This window comes from Gallus gallus, chromosome 33 (assembly GCF_016699485.2).
Source record: "Gallus gallus isolate bGalGal1 chromosome 33, bGalGal1.mat.broiler.GRCg7b, whole genome shotgun sequence".
In the NCBI taxonomy this organism is placed as follows: Eukaryota; Metazoa; Chordata; class Aves; order Galliformes; family Phasianidae; genus Gallus; species Gallus gallus.
In genome coordinates, this window is record NC_052564.1 from 3,152,685 (window position 1) to 3,180,308 (window position 27,624).

At 49.8% G+C, this 27,624-nt stretch overlaps 1 protein-coding gene and 1 pseudogene across 1 annotated transcript; both read right to left on the minus strand.

The window, feature by feature from the left end:
• Nucleotides 1-4,792: 4,792 nt before the first annotated feature.
• On the minus strand, nucleotides 4,793-5,881 carry LOC121107951 (annotated as a pseudogene).
• Nucleotides 5,882-21,321: 15,440 nt separating this feature from the next.
• On the minus strand, nucleotides 21,322-21,933 carry LOC112530844 (olfactory receptor 14A16-like; the record flags this gene model as incomplete). Its single annotated transcript, XM_025145380.2, has 1 exon — nucleotides 21,322-21,933. A coding segment is annotated over one exon (612 nt), but the record flags the coding sequence as incomplete, so codon positions are not given.
• Between the last annotated feature and the right edge of the window lie 5,691 nt (nucleotides 21,934-27,624).

Here is a 27,624-nt window from a genome sequence, read left to right on the forward strand (position 1 = left end):
AGTGTGAGTACACCCGGTGAGCAGTGTGTGTAATACCTGGAAAAAGCTAAGAAGAAAGCTTGAGTAATGCATGAATGAACCCAAAGTTTGAGTTAAAACCAGAGTAAAGAGTGAGAAAAATATAGAGAAAAGTGTGACTAATCACAGAAGTGTGAGTAAACCTGGAGTAAAGTGTGAGTAATTCTGGAGTAAAGTGCGAGTAAAACATGAAGCAAGGTGAGAGTACACCTGGAGTAAGCAGTGAGTAAAACCAAGAGAAAAGTAAGAATAAACACGGAGTAAACTGTAAATAAACTTGAATCAAAGTCTGAGTAAACCTGGAATAAAGTGTGAGTACATCCTGAAGTAAGGTGTGAATAAACCCGGTGTAAAGTGTCATGAAGTAAATGGTGAGTAAAACCATGTGAGAGGTAGATGGTGTTTTTGCAGTGGAAATTCCCAGTCACAAAGAAAGCTGCTGAACCGAGCAAGGTTGAGACTGGGGTGTTCCGACCTGGGTAGAATTGGCACAGGCAATACTAGGTAAGGTAATTACATAGGGCAGGGGAGAGTCCGGTACAGGACAGAACTAGTGGGCAGACTGTTGATAATATTGTCCTCCTAGCGCCATAAAAAGTACAGAACACACCTAAAAAACAAAGGATTGGTAACAGACACTGTATGGAAATGTCAGGTAGCAACAGCATAGGAAGGTTGAGAGCCTGAGACGCTCCACCAATGAGTGCCAGGAGAGGCTTTACCTGCGTCGGACCCGGGGTATACAATGGGATGGATTTCACTGACTAGTTGTGCAATTTCTCCCTTGTCAGTAGGGGGGTGCGCCCATTATTGCACTAATGAATAAACTGCTCTTCACAGAGATCTTGGCCTGATTAGAAACTGTTGACCTTGAGCGTGTTTCTCACATGGATGTACAGGTGTGCCATCCTGGGCTGAGAGTGAGTTGGCCATAAACAAGAAAATTTTGCAGTCAGAACCTCTTATAGCACAATCAGAATGTTTTGAACAGAGCAAGGCCATCTCATTTTTCACAAGATTCTCCTCCCCCAAGTCTCCAGCCTTCATTCTGTTGACATGGCAATGCTGTTCCAAGCCTTTGAGACAATTCCAGGCACACATCAGGCAAAGTGTTTCTCCTTGGTCTGCTACGTAACGCAGGACCTGAGGGCTGACACAACTGCAAGGAGAAAGGAGAACAGCGTGGTGCTGCAAAGAGAGCAGCACTGAAAAGACCCCGTCCTGCTGCTGCCCATGGCCGTGGCTCCAGGGAAGCAGCAGCAGCACAACTGAAAGGCAGCAGAGAGGGAGCGGCCACCGGGCGGTGAGGGGCAGCCCCACAGACAGCAGGGCTGCAGCTCCGTGTGGCAGCTGGGCTCTTGGTTCCTGCACCCCTCCTGTGTGCAGGCCTGCTCTCTGGGATCCAGGGGAGGTGAGAGCTGAGATCAATGATATTCTGATGTTTTCTTTATCGATTCAAAGAGCCAGATTACTCTTGTCCAAAAATTAGGATTGCCACCCAGAAGACAAAGGTAGAAAACAAAGAAGAAATGTGATGAACAGTATTGCTTTATTGGGATTAAAATTATCATATGAATAACAAAGAGGGAGTGAAAGCAAAAGAGATGAAATAAAGGCAGTCCAAGCTTTCCCATTATACTGATGCCAAAGCAGAATGTCTCCAAAGTGTCCTGATAGCTTGCTTGATCTCCTGGTTCCTCATGCTGTAGATCACGGGGTTCATGACTGGAGGTACCACCGTGTACAACACTGCCACCAGCAGGTCCAGGGATGGGGAGGAGATGGAGGGCGGCTTCAGGTAGGCAAACATGGCAGTGCTGACAAACAGGGAGACCACGGCCAGTGAGAGAGGCACGTGGAGAAGGCTTTGTGCCGTCCCTGCTCAGAGGGCATCCTCAGCACGGCCCTGAAGATCGGCACATAAGAGAATAGAGTAAAAGAAAAACATCCAAAAAATATCAAGGCACTAAATATGATAAGACTAAACTCCCTGAGGTAAGAACGAGAGCAGGAGAGCTTGAGGATCTGGGGAATTTCACAGAAGTACCGGTTTATGGCAATGCCTTGGCAGAGTGGTTGATGGCAATGCCTTGGCAGAGTGGCAGTGAAAATGTATTGGCAGTGTGCATCAGGGAATAGAGAGCCCCGGTGCCCCAGGCAGCTGCTGCCATGATGGCACAAGCTCTGCTGCCCAGGAGAGCAGGGCAGTGATCCAGCTGAGGCAGTGCAGGCATCTCATCCCTAGATGGAAACACTGGGGCTAGAATGAGATTCAGCTCCACATGGACCCACAGGAGCTGAGATTACTCTGGTTCAGTTCAGGTGTGCACAAGGAGTTGCCTGCATGTGAGCTCCTGCTCTGAGTCCTTGGTCCTTCAGCGGGCAGTCAGTTGCTCACACACAGACCCTGGGTGGTGACCAAGGTGCCATCGGTGCACCTGGATGTGTGTTGGTGCTTGTAAAGTGTGTGGGAAATCCCTGTGATAGACACCTCCTTCCTGAGCATCAGCTGAGGGCCAGAGAGGAGATAGAGGTATTCTTGGCCATCCTAAATGACAACAGACCCCTGCATTTGGGCTGCTCAAGTGTGCATTTTTCCACTTGTCTTCATAGAGTATGCAGAGTTATGCAGCTGACTAAATGGATGAGCTCATGAAAGCAGAGCCAAATCTTTTTCTCTTCTTCAACAGCTGCATATTCTGGACCTCAAGGCACTACAAAGCTAACACACATGGTTATTCAACTGATGAAACCTCAGTTTTAGTGGGCTCTTACATGAATGGCATCAGAAGCAGCCGAGTGTCATGCCAGTTCCCTGGGCTGTCCAGCACACTCACATGCAGCTGCAAATGCAGCACAGGGCCTTCAGGAAAGCCATGCCTTAAGAGCGTCTGTGCTGCTTGGACAAGCCTGAGCCCCACAATGGATCTAATGTCTATTTACCATCTTCTGAACACAAATATAATAAATGAGCTATCCAGCCAGGCTAAATCCAATGGTGTTTCCCCATTAGGGTGGTTTCTTATGTGTTTTTACACTAATGAGAAAACCAAAACATGATGAACTAGAAATTTTTGTACAGTAGGAGGCCTGAGCTCTTGTTTGGACCACAGGGACATGGTTAAATGGCTTCCAGAACTGGACTGAAGCACAAAAGGGATACAGAGTCTTTATGATGAATGGGCGAGGAGACAAGGAAGGGCGACTGCCCTCTGTGAGGGTGCACTGAGCTCTGCCTGGGGATGGCAGAGCAGCCAGGTCAGAGAGAAAGGAAATGGCCAACTGAGGAGACCAACCGTGTCTGTTCCTGGCTTCCTGATCAGGAAGAGCAAGTGGAAGGTGCCCTCTACAGACAGATGGGAGCCTCATGGTGTCAGGCCCTTGTCCGCATTGTGGGCTTTTTTCACTCTAGTGTCTGCTGCAGGGACAGCACAGCAGGACATATGCCACCCTGGAGATCCCTGGAGAGCACTGATGGCAGCTTCCTGACCAAGCCATAGAGGAACCAAAGGGGAGAGGTGCTCTGCTGGATCTCATACTCACCAGGAAGGAAGGGGTTGTAGGGAAAGTGAAGAATCAAAGAGAACCTGGACTGTGGTGGCCATGGGATGGTGGAGCTGAGGAGCCTGAATGGGGGGGCAAAAGACAAGCTCGCACCCTTGGGCTTCAGCAGGGCAGACCTAGGCTTGTTCAAGTGTCTGTTGGGTACAGTCCAGCAGGGTAAGGCTCTCAGCCGAATAGGGTCAAAATATGTGGTAACTATCTCAGGATCACCGCTTCTAAGCAGAGTTAAGTCCATTCCAAGAAGTGGAAGCCAAGTAAAAATATCGGAAGTCCTGCAGGAATGGTAATGGATTGGCCTGGTCAAACCCAAACACAGAAAGGAAGCAGACAGGGAGTGGAGGCAAGAAGAGATCACCTGGCAGCAATGCAGGGACTTTGTCCAGCGTACCTGCTGAGATGAATTTAGGAATGTTGGAGTTAAACTGCAATTCAATGTGCCCAGGCATATCAAAGACAAGAAGGGCTTGTAGAAAGATGTAGGCTACAAAAGGAAGGCTGGGGAGAATGTGGGCCCAGCGTAGAATGGGGCAGGGAACCTGGTGAGACAGGACATGGAAAATCTCTGATACTCCTTTCCTTCCTGACCTCACTGTTTATTAGTTGGACTGGGCTTCTTGGAATCCTAGGTGCCAGAGACAGGAGGGAAACGTTGGTGCAAGGCAGATGTGCCCTTGGTGATAGAGGAGTAGATAGGGAATGCCTAAGCAAACAAGATCCTGAGTTGGAAGAGTGACAGGAGTCACAGAATCTTTGAGCAGATTGGGTTGGAGGGGCCATAAATACCAGTTCCATCCAGTTCCAACTACCTTGCTGTGGGAAGAGCTGTCAGCCGGTACATCTGGATGCCTGGGGCCCTTGACATCATCAACATCGGCAGGGATGGGGCAGCCACAACTTCTCTGGGCTACCTGTTCCACACCTGTACCGTGCCTCACATCATGATCTATGCAATGGAAGGAATGCCTTCCAAACATCATATGTAATGTCCGTGGCTGTACCCCCCCCCACATCCAAATGAGGCAGGAAGGAAGAAGACCAAAGGAAAAGTACTATTTGAAAGCTTGTTAAGTATCTTTTAACTTATTCAGGGAGCCTGGCTCCATGTTTACACGAGCTCTTGGTGTGAGAAAACAGAAAGTGGAAGGGAAAGAAGAAGTGGAATAGACTGCAACATTTTTACAGATTACAGTATCACACTTACACACACACACACAAAATCAAACATACATAAAGTATAAAGAACCATCCCTGGGAATCATGTGAGGCAGATGCGCATTTTATTGAAGCTGGAATAGTGCACATTTTGCAACACTTTGCTGAGAGCATGCTTGATCTCCTTGTTCCTCATGCTGTAGATTATAGGGTTCAGCGTTGGAGGGAAAACAGAATACAGAAATGACACCATCAGATCCAGGGATGGGGAGGAGTTGGAGAAGGGCTTCATTTGGGCAAAAGAGCCAGTGCTGAGAAACAGGGAGACCACGGCCAGGTGAGGGAGGCACGTGGAGAAGGCTTTGTGCCGTCCCTGCTCAGAGGGCATCCTCAGCACGGCCCTGAAGATCTGCACATAGGACACAACAATGAAGACAAAAAACACTAAGGCTAAACAGACACTAAAAAGGAGAAACCCAACTTCCCTGAGGTAGGATTTGAAGGATTTTGAGCAGGAGAGCTTGAGGATGTGGGGGATTTCACAGAAGAACTGATCCACAGCATTGCCTTGGCACAGAGGCAGGGAAAATGTATTGGCAGTGTGCAGCAGAGAATTGATAAGCCCAGCGCCCCAGGCAGCTGCTGCCATGGTGGCACAAGCTCTGCTGTCCATCAAGGTCCCGTAGTGCAGGGGCTTGCAGATGGCAACGTAGCGGTCATAGGACATCATGGTGAGAAGGGAATATTCTGCTGAGAGGAAGAAGACAAAGAAAAAGACCTGTGCAGCACATCCTGCGTAGGAGATGTGCCCTGGTGCCCCAGAGGGCATTGGCCATGGCCTTGGGGAGAGTGGTGGAGATGCAGGCCAGGTCGAGGAGGGCGAGGTTGAGGAGGAAGAAGTACATGGGGGTGTGCAGGCGGTGGTCGCAGGCTACGGCTGTGCTGATGAGGCCGTTGCCCAGGAGGGCAGCCAGGTAGATGCCCAGCAAGAGCCAGAAGTGCAGGAGCTGCAGCTGCCGCGTGTCTGCCAACGCCAGGAGGAGGAACTCGCTGATGGAGCTGCTGTTGGGCATCTGCGGTTCTTCGGCATGGAGTCCTGTTCAGGGTGCAGGAGATAATGACAAGACAAGGCAATTCTCAGTGACACTCATCCCACCATTTTATAAAGACTTTTTTTCTTTTAGGACAGTGTTATTCATTTTCATCACTTGAATTTAACTTCATGAGGTTCATGATTCTATAATAAGTAGAAGCTGAAGGAGCTTTAGCCTTCCTCTCGTTTCCTAATCATATCCCAGCCTCCTGGATATGTTCCTCATAGGAGCTGTTTCCATGTCTCATGTCTTTACCCTGTCTGCACTCAGGGCGCCCATCCCTAACGCTATGCACTTCAGTTTCTCATAGGGAAAGCTGCCTGTTTGCAAGGTAGTTCCATGTTCATGTCTGTAGGAAATAAATAAATAAATAAATAAATAAAATAAAAAAAAAAATATCTCAGCTGGTGCTGCCCTTTGGGAGAGGAGAGGCTGATAGCACACGAGGAGATTTCTCATATAACAGCAGACTGAGAAAGGTACAATTCAGGATTCTCAGAGATGTGTTCATAATTCACATCTCCCTTCAGATTTCTGCCTCCAAGTCTTTCCCCTTCCTTAAGAACAGAAAATAGAAAATCCCTTCCTTGTCTCTCCTCTTGCAACGAGCTCTTGGAAACACTCGGGGGTGCAGTGCAGCTGTGATCCCCCTGCCCCAGGCAGCAGCTGTGGCAGCAGAAGGCCCCTGCCCTGCCCTGCCGGGGGTCTCCTTCCCCCCACACGTCTGCCCGCAGCGCCCTGGGCAGCTCCCCGGGCAGGCTGAGTGCTGAGCCTGGCAGGCGGCAGAGTCCCTGCCCCGGCACACAGCCCCTGGGGCACAGCAGGGACCCTGCTCTGCACCACAGCCCTGGGCACCCGGCTGCACCCCCGGCTGCACAGCCTGCAGCCATCCTGGGAAACGCAGCCCTCAGCGCTGTGCTCTGACACTACAGCATGGAAGACCTCATCTGGAGCATGTTTTTCTCCACAGTAAGGAAACATGTTGTGTCTTCAGCCTGATCTGCTGTGGGTTGTTTTCAAACTTAGTGATCCCTCAGGAAATGTGGCTGCACTGCCTGTAGCCAGAGACTTACCTTGTCAAGAGCTGTGAGCAATATTCCTCCTCCAGTGTGCTCACAGCCTGCTCACACTCCTTTCTCTTCTATCCTCGTGCCACCTGCAGATCTTTCCCCCAGCCCTGCTGAGCTGTGCAGTAGAGCTGCTCCTGTGCACAGCTGTCTCTCTGCAGCACTGCCCACTTGTAGGAGCTCCCTGTATCCCAGAAGTCTGGTCCAGCTCAGCAGCAGAGGATGTCATTTTTATCCTTCCCACTCATCTCCCCTGAGATGTCCCTGGGGCTCATTTTGACTGTACTTTGAAATCTGCTGCATTAACCACCAAATGACAGTGACCAATTCCAGACACATGGTTAGTCCTACCAGCAAGTGTTTGCTGTAACAAAAAGGGCACACAGAGAAGGACAGGGAGGGGTGGACTTCCCCTGGGCATGGCAGTAATCCAGCTGAGGCAGTGTAGACATATCATCCCTATATGGAAACCCTGGGGCTGAAATGAGCTTGAGCTCCCCACGGGCCCACAGGAGCTGGGATTCCTCTGGTTCAGTTCAGGTGTGCACAAGGAGGTGCCTGCATATGAGCTCCTGCTCTGAGTCCTTGGTCCTTCAGCGGGGAGTCAGTTGCTCACACACAGACCCTGGGTGGTGACCAAGGTGCCTGGGGTGCTCCTGGATGTGTGCTGGTCCTTGTAAGCTGTGTGGGAAATCCCTGAGATAGACACCTCCTTCCTGAGCATCAGCTGAAGGCCAGAGAGGGGATAGAGGTAGATTTTGTATCTATTATTTTCTTTGAGGATTTTGTATCTTTTTATTTTTTATTCTTTTTTTCTGAAAAGGACTACATTTTCCAGAACGATGATAGCAGGACACAGATGCCTTCAGGTACAGAGACACAGACAGTGGTGCCAGTGCCAATGCCCTGTGTCTAATATCCAGTGCCCACTGCTGCTCTACCCTGCTGTGTATTTCATGTCCCTCATCCTCCAGGTGTCTCCAGCGCTCCTAAATCAATGGCCATGCAGAAGGACATGTTTTCAGCAGGCCATCTGGACACACGCTCTTCCCACTCCTTTCCAGACTTCCTCATCCCTTGCTCTTTCTTCACTCAGATACCTCCCAACTATCTGGCTGATCTGTGACCTTCAGAGAGATTACTGGAACCTGCTCCATCTCTCCAAAGTCTGATGGACTCTCTTGTCCACTCCTTAACTCTGATTATATCTATCCCGTCCTATCTCTGTCTAACTCATTTCTTGTACAAATATTCCTTGTGAAAGACAAACCTCAGTAGATGCAGCTTGGACAAGACATGCAGTTGCATTCAATTCATTCAATTACATCATGTTTCTTTCTGTTTGTTGGCAAAAAAAAAAAGGAACTCTTTCATTGCCCACATGCAGCTGGTTCTCTGAGGAAAGGCAGTGGGAGTTGGTGCAAAGGAGGTTTAACAGTGAGCGGGTGACTCCAGAGGAGAAGAGTGATGAGAGGAAAAGTGATGCCAGTCCCATGGGGCCAATGGGAGTAAAAATGGAGTGGGGAAGTTGAGGAGGACGTTTGTCCACAAGAGTGACAGAGCAAAGCTCATTAGGGGACACCCTGGATCAGTATCAGTTGCAAAGTGCTGCTTAAATTCTTGTTTAAACACAACCATAAATAAATAAATAAATAGGGAGACTTCTTAAATGCCCATTGGACTCTTCCTCTTTAATCTTTCTCCAGATCCCTTTTCATTTTGTTGTGCAAGTTCTGAACACCTGAAGAAGATGACAGGAAGGCACAAGGCACAGGAGGACTCTTTAGGTTGTAATGGGACCCATGGGGGCATTTGCTGCTGAGTCCATCAACCACCAGTGCAGAGAGCCAATGGCATGAAGTGCTCAAGAAGACCAAGTCAGAAGGAACAGAGAAGTTTCTTGGAGTATTAATGGGCCCCACTGAGGGCCAGTAACAAGCAAGCTTCCCCAGGGACTTGTTAGAGCAGATAATTGGAAGCCATGGTTACAGGCAGGCAAAGGCACTGGGATGGTGGCTGTGATGCTGAGAAAAGCCTCCTTTGTGTTATGAAGCAGAAAGGCCCAGCCCTGATCCCCAGACCCTTGGCAGGGAGATCCTGTTCCTCCTGCTGGCTCAGGGCCCTTCCTGGGGCAGTGGGATAGGGGTTTGTATGAGGTCAAATGAAAGACAAGGGGGCAGCAGCTCCCAGGCTCTGCCTGGGGTGCAAGGATGTCGTGAGGCCCAAGTCCCATGTGGGCAGTGTATCTCATCCCAGGCTGTGGGATGTGAGAAGGGCCCAGTCTGAACAAGCAGTCAGTGACAATAAAACTTGGAACTTCAGATCTCTGAGGCCTAGCTGTACGCTCCATTTCCTCACTGGGAGTGTTTGGTTCTGGGGATGACATGTCTGATGCTCACCCACATGCAGAGCTCCTGACTGACTGCTACTCCACTGTGCTCATATCAGCTGTGATATAATGCAGTGGTGCTGAACTCACTGAGCTTGTCTCCCCTTAACAGCACAGTGACTCTGACATCACTGTAATCCTGACCACTGCCACAACTCAGTAATTCTGACATCACTTCTCTCTACACCACTGAGACAACACAATCACTCAGGTGTCAGTAAGCTCCTATACACTGCCACAGCACAGTGACTCCAATGTGATCATGCTTGTACCCACTATCATGGAATCCTCAAATATCCTGTGCTGGAAAGCACACAAGGATTATCAAGTCCAACTTCTGGCTCCATGCAACCACCCAAATAGCTGACCATATCATCGAGAGTGTTGTCTGAATGCTTCTTGAACTCCAGCAATCTTGGTTCTGTAACTCCTTTCCTTGGGGTCCTCGTCCAGTGCTCTCCTTTGGACACACTCCCATAGTTTTATGTCCTTTATGTTCTGTGATGCCCAGCAGTGCACCCAGTGCTCCAGGTGAGGCTGCAGCAGTGCAGAGAAGAGAGGGACAATCCCTTCCCTCACCCAGCTGGCAGTGCTGTGCTCAATGCACCCCAGGGGACGGTTGTCCTTCCCGGATGCCTGGGCACACTGCTGACTCACGCCCAACTTGCTGTTGACCAGGACCCCCAGTCCCTTTCAGTGGAACTTCTCTCCAGTTTCCCACCCCGCAGTCAGTGTGTATGTGCAGGGTTGTGCCTTCCCAGGTGCAGAATCAGGCCCTTGTTCTTGTTATGCTTCATGCGGTTGGTGCTTGCCCGGTTCTCTATCTTGTCCAGATCTCTCTGCAAGTCCTCTCCACCCTCAGTAGAGACAACAACTCCTTCTAATTTGCTATTATCAGCAAACTTGCTCAAAACGTCTTCTAGCATTACATGCAAGTCAATCACAAAAACATTTAAGAGTAGTGGCCTTAAAATTGAGCCCTGGGGAACCCTGCTAGTGACCGTCTGACAGCTTGATGGAACCCCATTTACCGTAAGCCTTTTGCCCCCACCCATCCACCCATTATGTTTCTGTCTGTGCCAAATGCATACATTTTGTCCAGACGGATACTGTGAGGAACAGTATCAAACTCGCTACTGAAATCCTCAAGGATAACAGTCAACTGGCTTCCCAGGGTCAACTACATGGGTGACATTGTCGTTAAAGGACATTAAGTTAAACAGGACCTTCCACTCATGAGCTTGTGTTGGCTGCGACCAATGACAGTACTGTCCTTCAGGGGTTTTTCAGTAACTCCCCGCATCATTTTCTCCATGATATTACCAGGCACCGCAATGAGACCGACAGGTCCATAATTGCCCATGTCATCTTTCTTTTCCTTTCTTACAATGAGACAACATTTGCCAGCCTCCTGTCAACTGGGAACTGGCATGACCCTAGACTTACTCTGATGCCATTCAAATGTGAGCCTCGAACATACTGATGTGTCATCAGTGAAAGAATGTAAGTGTTTCAGAGCTTTGTAATGCCTTGAATGGCAGAGTGTGACACAGACCGAGCAGAGAGGAAGATCTGGCTCTTGTGTTGTGAGCTCATGCATTTGGTCAGCAGAATAACACGACATGCTCCATGGGGAAAGGTGCAAAAGGCACACTGGGTGCCCTAAGCACAGGGCTGTGGTGGCATTTAGGATGGCCAAGAATACCTCCCTTCTGGCCCTCAGCTGATGCTCAGGAAGGAGGTGTCTATCTCAGAGATTTTCCACCACACTTTACAAGCACCAGCACACAACTAGGATCAGCCCAGGCACCTTGGGCATCACTGAGTGTGTCTGTGTGAGCAACGCAGTCCCTGTTGAATAAAGACCAAGCAGTCAGATGAGGGGCTCACACACAGACACCTCATTGTGCACATCTGAATTCAACTAAGAGGACTTCTTAGGCTGAAGACACACTGTTGTTTGCTTATTGTGGAGGAATACCTCCTTCAACTGAGTGTATCCATGCTGCAGTGTCAGAGCACAGCCCTGTCAGCTGCGTGTCCCAGGACAGCTGCAGGCTATGCAGCCAGGGATGCAGCCGGGTGCCCAGGGCTGTGGTGCAGAGCAGGGTCCCTGCTGTGCCCCAGGGGCTGTGTGCCGGGGCAGGGACTCTGCCGCCTGCCAGGCTCAGCACTCAGCCTGCCCGGGGAGCTGCCCAGGGCGCTGCGGGGAGACGTGTGGGGGGAAGGAGCCCCCGGCAGGGCAGGGCAGGGTCCTTCTGCTGCCACAGCTGCTGCCTGGTTCAGGGGGATCACAGCTACGCTGCGCCACAGGCTGCTTCATGATGCACGTTCCATGATTAAAGACAGCAGAGGAATTTTCTGCCATATTTTCTGTTTCCTGCTCCTACTGGAACATAAGGATGTAGACTGAGAAATAGAAAAGGATTTATTAAGTTTGAGTACATCTAGTGAGAATTCCACAATTCATTCAGTCTCTCTACCTTCTGTAAACATGAATTCACTTTGCTGAACTGTATGTGGCTCCCTTATGTTCCCTTTTATAGCTGCAAACGTGAACATGCACTTAGGTAGTGCTCTACAAACAGAATGGGCTTTGAACAGCATAGGAATGCATACATTCTGACCTGTTGTCTGTAAGCACAGACATGTACAAGACATGGAACAGGGTAACATCTCCAGGAAGGAAAATCTGCAGGCATCAGAGTTATGATCAGGGAATGAGAGGAAAGTAAGAACAGCAGTTTTTTTCCAGAGGAAGAATTCACCTGAAAAATCCGTACTACTCCCTTCAGTGCAGACACCTTCCTCTGAGCAAGCTCCCACCCAGAATGCCTCTGCCCTCATGGCCATGGGGTTCAATGCACGAACCACCTCCTGTGCAGCCAGACCTGCAGCAGAGCAGAGCAGCATCTCCCCAGGCACGTGTCCAGCGCCCTCTGCAGTGCACAGGGGCTGAGAGCCACTGCCTGGGGCTGTGGGCAGTGCAGTCTGTGAGGCTGGGAAGGAGTTGGCTTTCCCTTAATGAGATGCCATCCTTAGGACACATCTCCCTGAGGTTTTCTTCAGAGCTGTGAGCTGACCTTCAGCATGCAAATTTTCCCATAGTCAGGAGATCAATGTGCAGGGATGAAGAGGAGAGATGCTATATGCAAGGAAATGCTCTGGGGTTGGTGAAATGAATTGTAGGTGTCGTTTGCCAGATGTGTGTTGATGAGACCTTGCTCAGGACCCCTGAGAAAGGGTGAGCATTCCATGACGGGCAGTGGTTTCCTCTGCTCTCAGCAGGGTCTGCATTCTTTTCAAGGTAACATGGGAGGGCCTGGGAGAACATTCTCCCTTTGTCTCCATAAGTTGCATGTTCAGAGTGTGGGGAAACAAGCCCAACCCGCTCCCCTTATCTTGAAATAAGCAGCAGTGAATCCCTTTGCCTCTCAGCTCTCTCTGTCATTCATGATGTGTGCAGCAGAACTGCTCAGTATTTCGGACTTAAACACTTCCTGGCCGTGGTGAGTGGGACCAGACTTTGCAGGAAAAAAAAAACATCATTAAAACTTTTCTTTTCAACCTCCATGTTTCTGGCACTGGTAATGCAGATGGTGACAAGCACTTCTGCATTAGAAGTGATTTCATCTGACAAATTCTGGAGAGAACATCACCACAGCACCACCACGTTCCCATGTACACAAAGGGACAAAGGAGCTTCCTTGAGACAAAAAGCGCAGAGGTGTTCATGGCAAAACCAACTGCATGAAATGTAGCTCACATCACTGACAACAATGAACATTACCCACATGGAATGCCTTGTCACTAACTTTCCTACTTCTTGGACAGGTTCTTGTGCCCACAGGTCCTGGGGCCCAGAAGTCCCAGATGCCCAACAGCAGCTCCATCAGCGAGTTCCTCCTCCTGGCGTTGGCAGACACGCGGCAGCTGCAGCTCCTGCACTTCTGGCTCTTGCTGGGCATCTACCTGGCTGCCCTCCTGGGCAACGGCCTCATCAGCACAGCCGTAGCCTGCGACCACCGCCTGCACACCCCCATGTACTTCTTCCTCCTCAACCTCGCCCTCCTCGACCTGGGCTGCATCTCCACCACTCTCCCCAAAGCCATGGCCAATGCCCTCTGGCACACCAGGGCCATCTCCTACGCAGGATGTGCTGCACAGGTCTTTTTCTTTGTCTTCTTCCTCTCAGCAGAATATTCCCTTCTCACCATCATGTCCTATGACCGCTACGTTGCCATCTGCAAGCCCCTGCACTACGGGACCCTGCTGGGCAGCAGAGCTTGTGCCACCATGGCAGCAGCTGCCTGGGGCACTGGGGCTCTCTATGCTTTGCTGCACACTGCCACTGCATTTTCAGTACCTCTCTGCCAAAGCAATGCTGTGGATCAGTTCTTCTGTGAAATTGCCCAGATCCTCAAGCTCTCCTGCTCAAAATCTGACTACCTCAGCGAAGTTGGGATTATTTATTTTAGTCTTTGTTTAGTCTGTGGGTATTTTGTCTTCATTGTTGTGTCCTATGTGCAGATTTTCAGGGTCGTGCTGAGGATGCCCTCTGAGCAGGGACGGCACAAAGCCTTCTCCACGTGCCTTCCTCACCTGGCCGTGGTCTCCCTCTTTGTCAGCACAGCCATGTTTGCCTATCTGAAACCCCCCTCCATCTCTTCTCCATCCCTGGACCTGCTGGTTTCATTTCTGTATTCAGTGGTGCCTCCAGCAGTGAATCCTCTCCTCTATGGTTTGAGGAACCAGGAGCTCAAGGCTGCAGTGAGCAAGACATACGTCTTCAACGTCCATAAGATGCATGGTAGTCTAACAGGAGTCTCAAGGTAACTCTGAAATCGATAGGACAATCTGTGGAGAGCTTTTGGGACCCGGAGCGCTGGCTCCGGGAGAGGAGCCATGATGGGATGCAGCTGGTAAGGAGATAGGGCCCTGCTCATTAAACCAGGCAAGGTCGTGCTGCCCTCACTCAGGAGCAAGGAAGTGATAAGAACATGCTGCAGTTAAGAAAATTGAGTGGTATGCGGTAAACAATCGGGCATTCATCACGGGACTGTCACGGTATCGAGCGTTGAAGGTTACTTTCTCACGTCAAGAACTAACCAATAAGAGAACCCAATTTGGCGTATGTAGTAGCTCATTAACTATGGTATAAATGCCTGTGTGTGCTTCAATAAAGCTGAGACTTGTTGATCATGAAAGCATGAGACTTGTCTCCCGCTGATTTCCTACAAATGGTGACCCCGACGTGATCCAGTAACGGCGCACCACGGTGGGACGGCGTAGGAGTTCGGGTCCTAAAGCAGCGAGGACGGCTAAAGCACTCGGGAAGCAGAGGGGAGTGCCGAGCCCTAGGTGACCTCATCGGAGAGCCTGGCCGATACGGGCCGCCGAGACCTTGTAAGGCTGCAATAGCGCGCGCTGACAGATAAGGGATGGAAAGGCAAGCGGCTTATGATTTATTTACTTGCTTTCTGAGAAAACGACAAATTAAGGGAGTAGACTTATATAAGGAACTCCCCGGGTTATTAGCTTATGGTTATGCTAAAGGGTTTTTTCAAAACCCACATTTAGTACATGACCTTACAGAATGGCGTAAATTTGGGGATGCGATTTGGCAAGCGGTGTTAGATGATGATAAAACAGCAAAAAAATGCGGGAAACTGTGGAGAGCAGTTCACAATGAACTGTTGCAGCACCAAGCAGAAAAAAAGGCAGCGGAACAGGCCAGTGCTGCACAGGGGAGAAATAAGGATTACAATGGGTGGCCGGATTGTCTGTTGCCCCCGCAGTGACTACCTTAGTGTTGCCGCCAGCCGCGGAGCACGCCACGTCAGCATGTTTGGAGCCAAGCGCCCCACCCCCGCCCCTAGTTACGGCCGCGCCGGGTAGTTCACCTGCGCCTATTACAATGGGCCCAATAAACCCTCCGAGCAGTGAGCCGATCCCTGGGGCAGAGAGTGACCTAGCGGGGGCCATTGCACGGGAGAGGCGGGAAGCTTGGGCAGTGCTGGCGCGGGCCTGCATGGAGGCGGGGGATAACGATGCAGTGGAGGCCGTGCGGCACATGGTGTTTCCGGTGATATATGCCTCTAATCCTGCGGGAGGGATGCAGGCCACCATCACAGCTTTAGATTGGAAATTATTATCGCAGCTACGATCTACAGTTAGTCAGTTTGGGGTAAAAAGCGAGCCAGCTAAGCAGATATTGGATTATATTTGGAGTACGCAGATATTGCTGCCATCCGATTGTCGGGCAATAGCAAAATTGATCCTTTCACAACATCAACAGCTGTTGTTTAATGCATATTGGCAAGAACTGTGCCATCAGAGTGTCTCAAAGGCTAGGCAGCCGGGAGACCCACTACATGGTGTAACTATCGAAGAACTCTTAGGGCTAGGGCCTTTTTTCAGAACACAAGCCCAAGCATTATTAGGGCCAGATAAATGTCGAGAAACGATGTATTTAGCTAGACAGGCCATGGACAAGATTAAGGTGCCTGATGGATTGCCATTTTATATGAGGATCCGACAAGGTAGAGATGAAGACTTTGGGGCATTTATAGATAAGGTAGTCGGGGCTATTGAAAAGGCAGGGGTGCCAGAGTATATGAGAGGAGTGATGTTAAAACAATGCGCGCTCCAAAATTGTAATTCAACAGCACGTAGTATTCTGAGTACTTTGAGGAGTAATTGGACTATTGAGGAGGCACTAGAAAAGCTATCAAGCGTGCCGGTCGGGCCCCAAGCATTTCTGGTTGAGGCTATTATGGAGTTAGGGGCAGGTTTAAAGGCGCAGGCTGAGACCTCTCACAATCAAGTGCTAGCAGCTCTTGCATCCTTACAAGCGTCTGCGACAACAAATTTAGGCCCGAGATCTCCTGTTGCTGGTCGCATCAAATGCTATCGCTGTGGCAGCATGGGACATCTGCGTCGTCAGTGTCAAGCCACCGGTTCATGGTGTCACACATGTCGTATGGACAACCACAATACCAATGCCTGTCGACGCCGGTCGGGAAACCCCCAGCCCAGCACGAGAAAGAAACGACGGCCACGCGCAGACACAAGTAGCCGTTTCCAGCCAGCAGCAGCCCTGCAACCAGCCACACCAGGAAGCCTCGGCTTGGACTTGGAAGCTGCAGTGACCATGACCTTAATGACCACAAAACCTGAGCGGGTGTCTACAGGGATCAGGGGACCAGTAATGATAAATGGAACCGCCGTTGGGGCCCTTTTATTGGGGCGTTCTTCAGCATCGATGCTCGGACTTTTTGTCCTCCCTGGGGTAATAGATGCGGACTTTCAGGGCGAGATCCAGATTATGGTATACACCCCGTTTCCTCCAATAAAAATTGAGAAAGGGCAACGGATAGCGCAGTTAGTACCCCTAGAGCAATTGACCAAAGCCTTAACACCGTGTCAATCGTCTCCCCGAGGGGAGCAAAGGTTTGGCTCCTCAGGGGGCTTAGCATTGCTATCACTAAATTTGCATGATCGACCTAAAAAACCAGTGACACTTAAACACAGAGAGGAAGAAATCAAACTTCAAGGTCTATTAGATACAGGGGCCGACAACAGCATATTGAGCCCAGAAATTTGGCCGCCTCAATGGCCACTGCAAGCGGCCATAGCCACAGTGACGGGTATAGGCATACTATCCTTAGCGAAAAAGTCACCTCCCCTGCAAATCCACCTTGATGAACAAGTAGTCCATACCTCTGTCTCGGTGGCACCTCTACCCCCCACTGTTCAATGCTTAATTGGCCGCAATGTGCTCTCTCAATTGGGGGCACTTCAACCCGCCCTGCCTAATCCTGCCATGCTACCTTACAATTGGCCATTACTAATTAGTGACTTAAAGGACTGTTTCTTTACTATTACGCTGCACCCTCAGGACACTAAACAATTTGCCTTCACATTGCCTGCATTGAATCGAGAACACCCTGATCAACGTTTTGAATGGACAGTATTAACTCAAAGGATGAAAAATAGCCCCACGCGATGTCAACTATATGTCGATCATGCTCTACAACCACTCCGGCGAGAATGGAAACAAATGGTCATTTATCATTACATGGAGGACATCCTTTTTGCCCAGCCAGAGGCCTTCACACAGGAACAAATTTGGCAAATAGAAAAGACCCTAAATAGGGAAGGACTTATGATTGCCCCTGAAAAGGTACAACTCTCCGCGCCCCGGAAGTACTTAGGATGGACACTGACCAACACGATAGTAACCCCACAGAAACTGCAACTGGATACTAAAATAGAGACCCTACATGATGCCCAAAGGTTACTGGGGGACTTAAAGTGGTTGAGCCCTGTGGTGGGCATCCCAAACGAACTCTTAGAGTCGTTGCGACCTTTGTTACAGGGCACTGACCCGGCCCAGCCTGTAACGGTGACATCGCAGCACAAACGTCTACTACATCAGATTATGGACTGCATTATACACGGCAGTGTTCGGAGACGTGACCCTGACCTCCCCATACAGGTTATGGTATGGTATGGACCAAAGTACCTTTTAGGAGCGTTGGCACAATCTAAAAAGAAAACGGGGGAGGTATGGGTACTAGAGTGGATCTGTCCCTCACTGCAGCAATCAAAAACACTTCTTCAAAAAACTGAACTCCTGGCAGAAGTGATTAAGAAAGGGCGAGAACGTACCCTGCAAATCATAGGTATGGAGCCTGTGTGTGTACAGCTGCCAATGCAGAAGGACACTCTGACATGGTATGTGCAGCATAGTCCAGAGTTACAGGATGCTCTCTTAGGAGCTGGAAGTATGGTTTCAATGGAAAAGATTCCGAACGTGCCGCTACATTGGATTGGTCAATGGAGTTGGCTCCGGATACCAAAGCAGCACGAGACGCCCTTGCAGAACACAATCACGGCTTACACGGATGCGGGACAGAAGTCTAGAACAGCAGCAGTGACCTGGCAGCAGGGCGGCTCCTGGAGACATCACCTCATTGCAGCCGATGATAAGGACTTATTGCAAACATTGGAGCTGGTGGCCGTCGTATGGGCCATGATGAACTTAATCGGCCCCCTTAATGTGGTCACCGACTCCCTTTATGTAGCTGGAGTATGCCACCAAATAGAGGAGGGCTACATAAAGAAAGTGCAGAATCGGCGGCTGTACGAGCTGTTCGTGCAGTTGCAGAGAGCAATCAGAATTAGGGAGCACTCATATGCAGTAATACATGTTTGAGGTCATAAATGGGAGATAGACTTGGGAGAGGGAAATGCGAGAGCTGATCGCTTGGTGTCACTGGCGCAGAGACCTTTAGTCTCCCAGCATGTCCTGGCCCGAGAGGCGCACTCTATGTTTCACCAGAATGCCAAGGGGCTAAGAAGGGAATATCAGATAACATATGAGGATGCTAAGGTAATTGTTAGATCGTGCCCAGTGTGCAGCCACCATAATGGCAGTATGGGTCTCGGGCTAGGAGTTAACCCCAGGGGACTTAAAGCTAACAAAAATAGGCAGATGGATGTGATGCATGTGGGTGAGTTCGGGCAGCTGAAATATGTACACGTGTCTATAGATACATATAGTCATTTTATGTGGGCCACCGCTCAACCTGGAGAAAAGGCTATGTATGTAGAAAGGCATCTCAGTTGTTGCTTTGCAGTTATGGGTATATCACTACAAATAAAAACAGACAGTGGCCCAGCCTACACTAGTCGTAGGCTTGGGGAGTTTCTGCAAACATGGGGAGTAAAACACAGTACGGGTATCCCGAACTCGCCCACAGGCCAGGCAATAGTAGAACAGGGAAATTGTGGATGGACGGCTGACCCAGCGAGGTCATGTTTTTCTCCCCCTGGGTCAGTGCAAGTAAAACAGCTGCTATGGATCACTGTCTCACACAGAACAATGATGGGAGTAGGCGAAAGGAATGCAGAGCTGCGATAGAGACCGCTGTGCCAGGTGCTGTGAGACAAGCTGCAAGCAATTGCAAATTATAAGAACTGCACCAGCACTACCCTCTGTTCTTCTGTCTCATTATACTGCATGAAAATGTGTCTTTCAGGAACGTAATGAAAATGTATCTGAATTCCTGTCAACTATTGATTATGTATTAGTTTGACCTATATCTATAGCACAATTTCTCCTGACGGTGTGCAAGTTAGGTGGAGTGATCCCCCTTGCACTATCAATAGACATCAATAGACACATGCCTGCTCTATATCCTTACCGGATATAGGGTCTGATTTCCGCAACTCAATTTTGCAACGAGAATAGATCCGCTCTGTTCGGCTGCAGGGTCGGTTGAGAGAGGGGACACCTTTGGCGCGCCCCAAGATTTCTTGGAAGGTCTCCCTTCCTCACCCGATCACTGCAGGGACAGACAAGGACCGTCCATTGGTGTATCAGGTATGTGTATAGAAAAGGGGGTGCCCGTAAGGCGTGAGGAGACGTCCTACGCAGGGTATGAAGGAGCGTGCCTGCTCCCCTCCCCCCCCCCCCGAGATACGTGAGCTCACGGGTTAGATTGCCGGCTGGGGTACGACTTGCAACTAATTGACTAATGCACTAGTGTTATTAAGATACAAGCTAAAAGACGTCGTCAGCATTGTGGATTATGTATAAACTATGTTTTTTGTTCTAAATGTCAGAGTGAGTGTGGTGTGAGTGAGATGTGTTCCTTTCAGGGAATGAGTGTCAACCTGTTTATCTAGTACTGTGTTCTGATTGCATGGAAGCGTGTAAGGGAACATGGACAAGCTTCTGTGAGATCTGTTCCCAAGTGTTTATAACCGAACAATATCACTATACGGTGTTAAGGGTTTGTGGAAACTTTGAGTGAATTAGGAATCAATCGGAATTTTGTAAACATCATGGGAGGCTTCCAGGAGAGAGCTGTGTTTCCACAGGATCTGGCCCATTATGGGTTCCCAGTAAATGGACTAAGCCAACCCCAAACATTAGCAACCCATCTCAACCCGATGACAACAACAGCGACTCCGGCGAGCGATAGCCGCATGGTGTGCAAGACATCATATACAGTGCCGTGACTCCTGAGCTGCGACTGGTATTCCCTTAGCAGATTGCAGAAAACATCTCATCAGAAAGGTCTCTTGGACACTGGGAACTGCCAGGAGCAATTGGCGGTTACGAGACTCAGAAGTGCACTAATTGTGGGGGTCGGGTACAGTGATTGATCCAGAGTGGGGACTGTGGTATTTTATTCATCAGGATATCGAAACTGTAGTTAATACTGGTGTGCTGTGTAGTCTTTACTGTTAGATTACTGACAAGGAATGCTTTGTAGAAGTGTGTAACATAAATCTAGTGTGTTCTTATAGATAGTGATTGGTATGCTGATAATCATGCTTTGTTTACTGTAATGCTAGCAAAAGGTGGCTCAAGATGCGATTCATACAACCTGGCTCGTACAAAAAGAAAACGGGGGAAGTGTGGAGAGCTTTTGGGACCCGGAGCACTGGCTCCGGGAGAGGGGCCATGATGGGATGCAGCTGGTAAGGAGATAGGGCCCTGCTCATTAAACCAGGCAAGGTTGTGCTGCCCTCACTCAGGAGCAAGGAAGTGATAAGAACATGCTGCAGTTAAGAAAATTGAGTGGTATGCAGTAAACAATCGGGCATTTATCACAGGACTGTCACGGTATCTAGCGTTGAAGGTTACTTTCTCACGTAAAGAACTAACCAATAAGAGAACCCAATTTGGCATATGTAGTAGCTCATTAACTATCGTATAAATGCCTGCGTGTGCTTCAATAAAGCTGAGACTTGTTGATCATGAAAGCATGAGACTTGTCTCCCGCTGATTTCCTACACCATGTAAAATCAATCAGGCTTTTCCTAAATTTTCTGTAGTCTTGAGAGCATGATGAATATCTTTCTGGTGCTGAAACAGGGTATATTGGAGTATTTTCCTGAGGGCACCCTTGAGCTCCTGGTTCCTCATGCCATAGATGAGGGGATTCAGTGCTGGAGGCACCACCGAATACAGAAATGAAAACAGCAGGCCCATGGGTGGGGAGGAGATGGAGAGCGGCTTCAGGTAGGCAAACATGGCAGTGCTGAGAAACAGGGAGACCACAGCCAGGTGAGGGAGGCACGTGGAGAAGGCTTTGTGCCGTCCCTGCTCAGAGGGCATCCTCAGCACGGCCCTGAAGATCTGCACATAGGACACAACAATGAAGACAAAACACCCAAAAAAGGTGATGACACCAGCCATGATAAGCCCAGCTTCCCTGAAGTAGTCGGATTCTGAGCAAGAGAGCTTGAGGATGTGGGGGATTTCACAGAAGAACTGATCCACAGCATTGCCTTGGCAGAGAGGCAGTGAAAATGTATTGGCAGTGTGCAGCAGTGAAAAGAGAAGCCCAGTGCCCCAGGCAGCTGCTGCCATGGTGGCACAAGCTGTGCCACCCAGCACGTTCCCATAGTGCAGAGGCTTGCAGATGGCAACGTAGCGGTCATAGGACATGATTGTGAGAAGGGAATATTCTGACGAGATGAAGAGGAGAGAGAAGAAGACCTGTGCAGCACATCCTGCGTAGGAGATGGCCCTGGTGTCCCAGAGGGCATTGGCCATGGCTTTGGGGAGAGTGGTGGAGATGCAGCCCAGGTCGAGGAGGGCGAGGTTGAGGAGGAAGAAGTACATGGGGGTGTGCAGGCGGTGGTCGCAGGCTACGGCTGTGCTGATGAGGCCGTTGCCCAGGAGGGCAGCCAGGTAGATGCCCAGCAAGAGCCAGAAGTGCAGGAGCTGCAGCTGCCGCGTGTCTGCCAACGCCAGGAGGAGGAACTCGCTGATGGAGCTGCTGTTGGGCATCTGCAGTTCCTGGGCATGGAGTCCTGTTCAGAGTGTAGTAGATAATGACAAGGCAAGGCAATTCTCTGAATCACTCATCCCACTGTACTATAAAATATTTTCATTCTCTTAGGACAATGTTCCTTTAGTACCATTACTTGAACTTAATTTCATAAAGTTCAGCATTTCAGATGCAGAGGAAGCTTATTGAGCTTTTATCATCCTCTCATTTCCTAATCTTATCCCATCTCCCTGTATATTTTCATTTGTTTCCATATCTCATTTCTTTACCCCAACTTCACTTAGAGCCCAGAAGCCCAAACTCTGTGCCCTTCAATTTCGTTGAGAGAAAGCTGCCTGTATGCAGCATACATGCATTATTCATGTCTGCAGAAAGCAATGATGATTTCAGCTGGTTCCATCCTTAGAGAAAGGAGAGGCTGAAAGCACATTCAGTACACAGAAGAAGTAATTGATTTAAGAATAAATTGGGAGTCTCAGAGATTTGTTCACAGTCGACTGTCCCTTTAGTTTTCTGCCTCCAGTCCTTTTCCCTAACCAGACAACAGGAAAAGGAACGTCCCTGCCTTGTCTCTTCTCTTACATTGTGCATTTGGAAACATTCTGTGATGCAGTGTAGCTGTGATCCCCCTGTCCCAGGCAGCAGCTGTGGCAGCAGAAGGCCCCTGCCCTGCCCTGCCGGGGGGCTCCTTCCCCCCACACGTCTCCCCGCAGCGCCCTGGGCAGCTCCCCGGGCAGGCTGAGTGCTGAGCCTGGCAGGCGGCAGAGTCCCTGCCCCGGCACACAGCCCCTGGGGCACAGCAGGGACCCTGCTCTGCACCACAGCCCTGGGCACCCGGCTGCACCCCCGGCTGCACAGCCTGCAGCCGTCCTGGGACACACAGCCCTCAGGGCTGTGCTCTGACAATGAAGCACCAAAGCCCTCAGCTGGAGCAGGTCTTTCTCCACAGTAAAGAAACATGGAGCACCTTCAGCCAGATATCTAATGGGATGTCCCAGAGTTAGTGATCCCTCCAGGAAAAAGAAGATACATTGCCTGGAGCAAAAGACTTACCTTGTCAAGGATAGTGAGAAATGCACCTCCAGTGACCTCTCAGCCTGCTATTGTGCCACACAACATCTAAGCTCTCTTTCTTCTCTCCTCCCCATCTCCTGATGGTCATGGCCCCAGCCCTTTTGTGCTGTGCAGAAGAGCTGCTCCTGGGCACAGCTGTCTCTCTGCGGCACTGCCCACTTGTATGAGCTCCCTGTGTCCCAGGAGCCTGACCCAGCTCAGCAGCAGAGGATGTCATTTTTATCCTTCCCACTCATTTCCCCTGAGATGTCTCTGGGTCTCCATGGCCAACACCCCCTGAAAGACAACAGCATTGTGACTGTACTTTGATATCTGCTGTATTAACCACCAAATGATCAGTGGACATGGACCCATTCCAGATGTATGGTTAATCCTATCAGAGAGTGTTTGCTGTAACAAAAAGAGCACACAGACCAGGACAGGCAGCGGTGGGCTTCCCCTGGGCAGGGCAGTGATGCAGCTGAGGCAATGCAGGCATGGTGTCTGTGTGTGAGCCCCTCATCTGAATGTTTGGTCTGTGTTCGGTGGGGTCTCCAGTGTTCATGCAGACACTCAGTGATAACCAAGGTGCCTGGGGTGATCCTGGATGTGTGCTAGTGCTTGTAAACTGTGTGGGAAATCCCAATAGAGTTAGACATCTCCTTCCTGAGCATCAGCCGAGGGCCAGAGAGGGGATAGAGGTATTCATGGCCATCCTAAACGACAACAGACACCTGTGTTTAGTGCACCTCAAGCTGCCTTTTTCCACCTGTTTCCATAGAGCATGCTGCGTTATACAGCTGACTAAATGGTTGAGCTCATGAAAGAAGAACCAGATCTTTCTCTGTTCTCCACCACCTGCATATTCTGGAGTTCAAGGCAATAACACATATCCTTATTCTTCAACTGATGGAACCTCAGTTTTCTGTGAATGGCGTCAGAAGCAGCCTAGTGTCATGCCAGTTCCCTGGGCTGTCCAGCACACTCAAATGTAGCTCCAAAAGCAGCACAGGGCCTTCAGGAAAGCCATGCCCCAGGAGTGTCCATGCTGCTTGGACAACCCTGAGACCCACAATAGCCCAACAAACAGCTCAAATACTGTTGATGTAGCCTACCTAGATTACAGCAAAGCCTTTGACACTGTCTCCCACAGTATTCTCCTCCAGAAGCTGGCAGTCCATGGCTTGGACAGATACACTCTGGGCTGGGTAAGGAACTGGCTGGAGGGCCGGGCCTAGAGAGTGGTGGTGAATGGAGTAAAATCCAACTAGTGACCGGTCACGAGTGGTGTTCCCCAGGGGTCGGTGCTGGGGCCTGTCCTGTCTAATATCTTTATTGATGACCTTGATGAGGGCATTGAGTGCACCCTCAGTAAGTTCGCAGATGACACCAAGTTGGCTTGAAATGTTCATCTACCTGAGGGTAGTGAGGCCCTACAGAGGGATCAGGATAGGCTAGAGAGCTGGGCTGAAGCCAATGGGATGGGATTCAACAAGACCAAATGCCGGGTCCTGCACTTTGGCCTCAATAACCCCAGGCAACGCTACAGGCTTGGGGCACAGTGGCTGGAAGACTGTGTAGAGGAAATGGACCTGGGGGTGTTGACTGACACTAGACTGAACATGAGCCAGCAGTGTGCCCAGGTGGCCAAGAAGGCCAATGGCATCTTGGCTTGTATCAGAAATACTGTGGGCAGCAGGAACAGGGAAGTAATTATCCCCCTGTACTCAGCATTGGTGAGGCCGCACCTTGAGTACTGTGTCCAGTTTTGGGCCCCTCACTGTAAGAAAGACATGGAGGCCCTGGAGCGTGTCCAGAGGAGGGCAACAAAGCTGGGGAGGGGTCTGGAGCACAGGCCTTATGAAGAGTGGCTGAAGGAGCTGGGATTGTTCAGTCTGGAGAAGAGGAGGCTCAGGGGAGACCTTATTGCTCTCTATAACTACCTGAAGGGAGGTTGTAGTGAGCTGGGGGTCAGCCTCTTCTCTCATGTGAATAGTGATAGGACTAGAGGGAATGACTTCAAGCTGCGCCAGGGAAGATTCAGGCTGGACGTTAGGAAATACTGCTTCTCTGAAAGGGTGGTCAGGCACTGGAATGGGCTGCCCAGAGAGGTGGTGGAGTCACCGAGCCTGGTGGTGTTCAAAGAGCGTTTGGATGTTGTGTTGAGGGTCATGGTTTAGCGAGAACCATTGGTGAAGGGCAAATGGTTGGACTGGATGATCCTGTGGGTCATTTCCAACCTTGGTGATTCTATGATTCTCTGATTCTCTGATTCCCTGATTCCATGAGTCTATGACTGAAGGGATCTCAAAGGTCATCTAGTTCCTACCCCCGTGCTGTAGGCAGCGTTGCCAACCACTAAATCAGGCACTACATCAGGCTGCCCGAGGCCCCATCCAGCCTGGATTTGAACACCTCCAGGGATGGAGCATCCACCACTTCTCTGGACTGCCTGTGCCAGGACCTCACCACAATCTCAGTGAAAAAATCCCCCCAGTTTCTAATCTAAATCTCACCTCTTTTAATTTGCAACAGATCCTCTTTGTGCTATCCCTATATACTCATGTAAAAAGCGTAGATGTTTCTACCCTCTTGTTTCTAAGCTCTCTTTCAGTACTGGAAGGCTTCAATGCATTCTCCTCCAAGTTGTTTCTACTCCCAGCTCCCTCAACCTGACATCTTAGGAGAGGTCCTCCAGCACTCTGATCCTCCTCATTGCTTTCCTTTGGACCTGCTCCGAAAGCTCTACTTCATTCTCGGTATGGGAGCTTCTGAGAGTAGAGGAGGACAATGATCTCCCTTGCTCTGATGGCCACCTCTCTGTTGATGCAGACCAGAGTACAGTTGGCATCTCAGGCTGCAAGAACACACTGCTGGCTCCTGTTAAGGTTTTCATCTACCAGGACCTGCAAGTCCTTCCCTGCAGGGCAGCTCTCAAGGAGTTCTTCCCTCATACCTGGGATTGTTCCAACACAAGTGCAAAACCTTGCACCTGATCTTATTGACTCTCATGGTGTTTCTTTGGGCCCACTTTTCAAGCCTGTCCACCTCCCTCTGGATGGCACCCCTTCATTCTGTCATGCCAACTGCACCACACAGCCTGGTGACATCAGCAGTGTTGCTGAGGGTGTGCTGTATCTCATCATCCATGCCACTGCTAGGCGTTGAAGAGCTCTGGTCCCAAGGCTGACCCCTGGGGACAGCACTAGTGATCGGCCTCCACCTGGTGGGGCCCATTTCCCAGACAGCCATTTACCACAGTCCTTTGGCTGTGACCTTCCAACCAATTTCTTATCCAATGAGCAGTCCGCCCTTCAAATCCATCTCACACATCTCTCCACAGAGATAAAGAGGTGATGGGGATCATGCCAAAGGCCTGTCATAAGTCCTGATTGATTTTTGTACTGGTCTATGTAACTGATGCATTGTCAAAGCATCCAAATTATCATTCTGACCAAAAAACAACACAAAATGTAATGAAGATTTAGGAAAATACTGATTTCGTATTTAGATCCGGAAAATACTGAGCTAAACAAAACACAGTAAATCTCAGGACTGATGTTGTGCTACAGTAAAATACATCTTCTTACTGCACACACAAAGAAATTCTTTATTGGATTGTTTCTTTGCTTACAGCTGGCACCTGGTAGATTAGTGTGTTTCTGTAACTTAGCAACCTTCACTTCAGTATCCAGAGAGCTGTTATTGGTATGGCCTGCAGTTCAGCAGTGACCAAAGCATTCAGATGAGAATCATTACCTGAGCTGCAGTGACACAACAGGCCGGGTCTTACAGCAAGAACAGAAATAACTAACTGCTACACAGGGGTAATTTAGGAAGTTACTGATAAATATTAGGAAAGGAGCTCAGGACATGAGAACAAAACTGAAGTACAGACATAGGAAATCACTTCAATTACAGTATATAGGTGAGGAATAAGAGGGATGTGAAATCTTAACTGACACTGAGCTGATTTCTGTGTTGGAAATCTTTTAAATTATATAAAATATTGGTCAAATGTGTCGTGGGTTAGGTGTAGTTTCAATTAATATATTAAGGTGAAAGGGACGCCAAATTCAATAGCTGTTCCCAAGTGTGCAGAGAAACCTGCAGAGAAAGCTGAGTTCCAGGTGATTTGCGGGTCCCCAGTATGTCCCATACAGCACACAGCCAGCCCTCTTCTGAGCTCTGCTGAGCTCTGGGCCAGGAGAGGGTCTGAGCCAGGCTGCCCATTCCCCAGTGCAGGCACTGAGCCCAGTAAGAAAGTGGAATGGCCCCATTTCAGCCATCAGCCCTCAGCAGATTACGGTGATAGTGTTGTTGGGAATCACTGGTGTGAGGTCTGGGGCTGGTGGTAGCTTCCTTCAACAGTGTCTCCTTTCTGTTCATGCAACAGGAAGCCTTGCTGGGTCTGTGCCCTGAGGGACCCTGCTTTGTGGCCCCACGGGCATGGGGTGGTCTGCAGGGCCCCA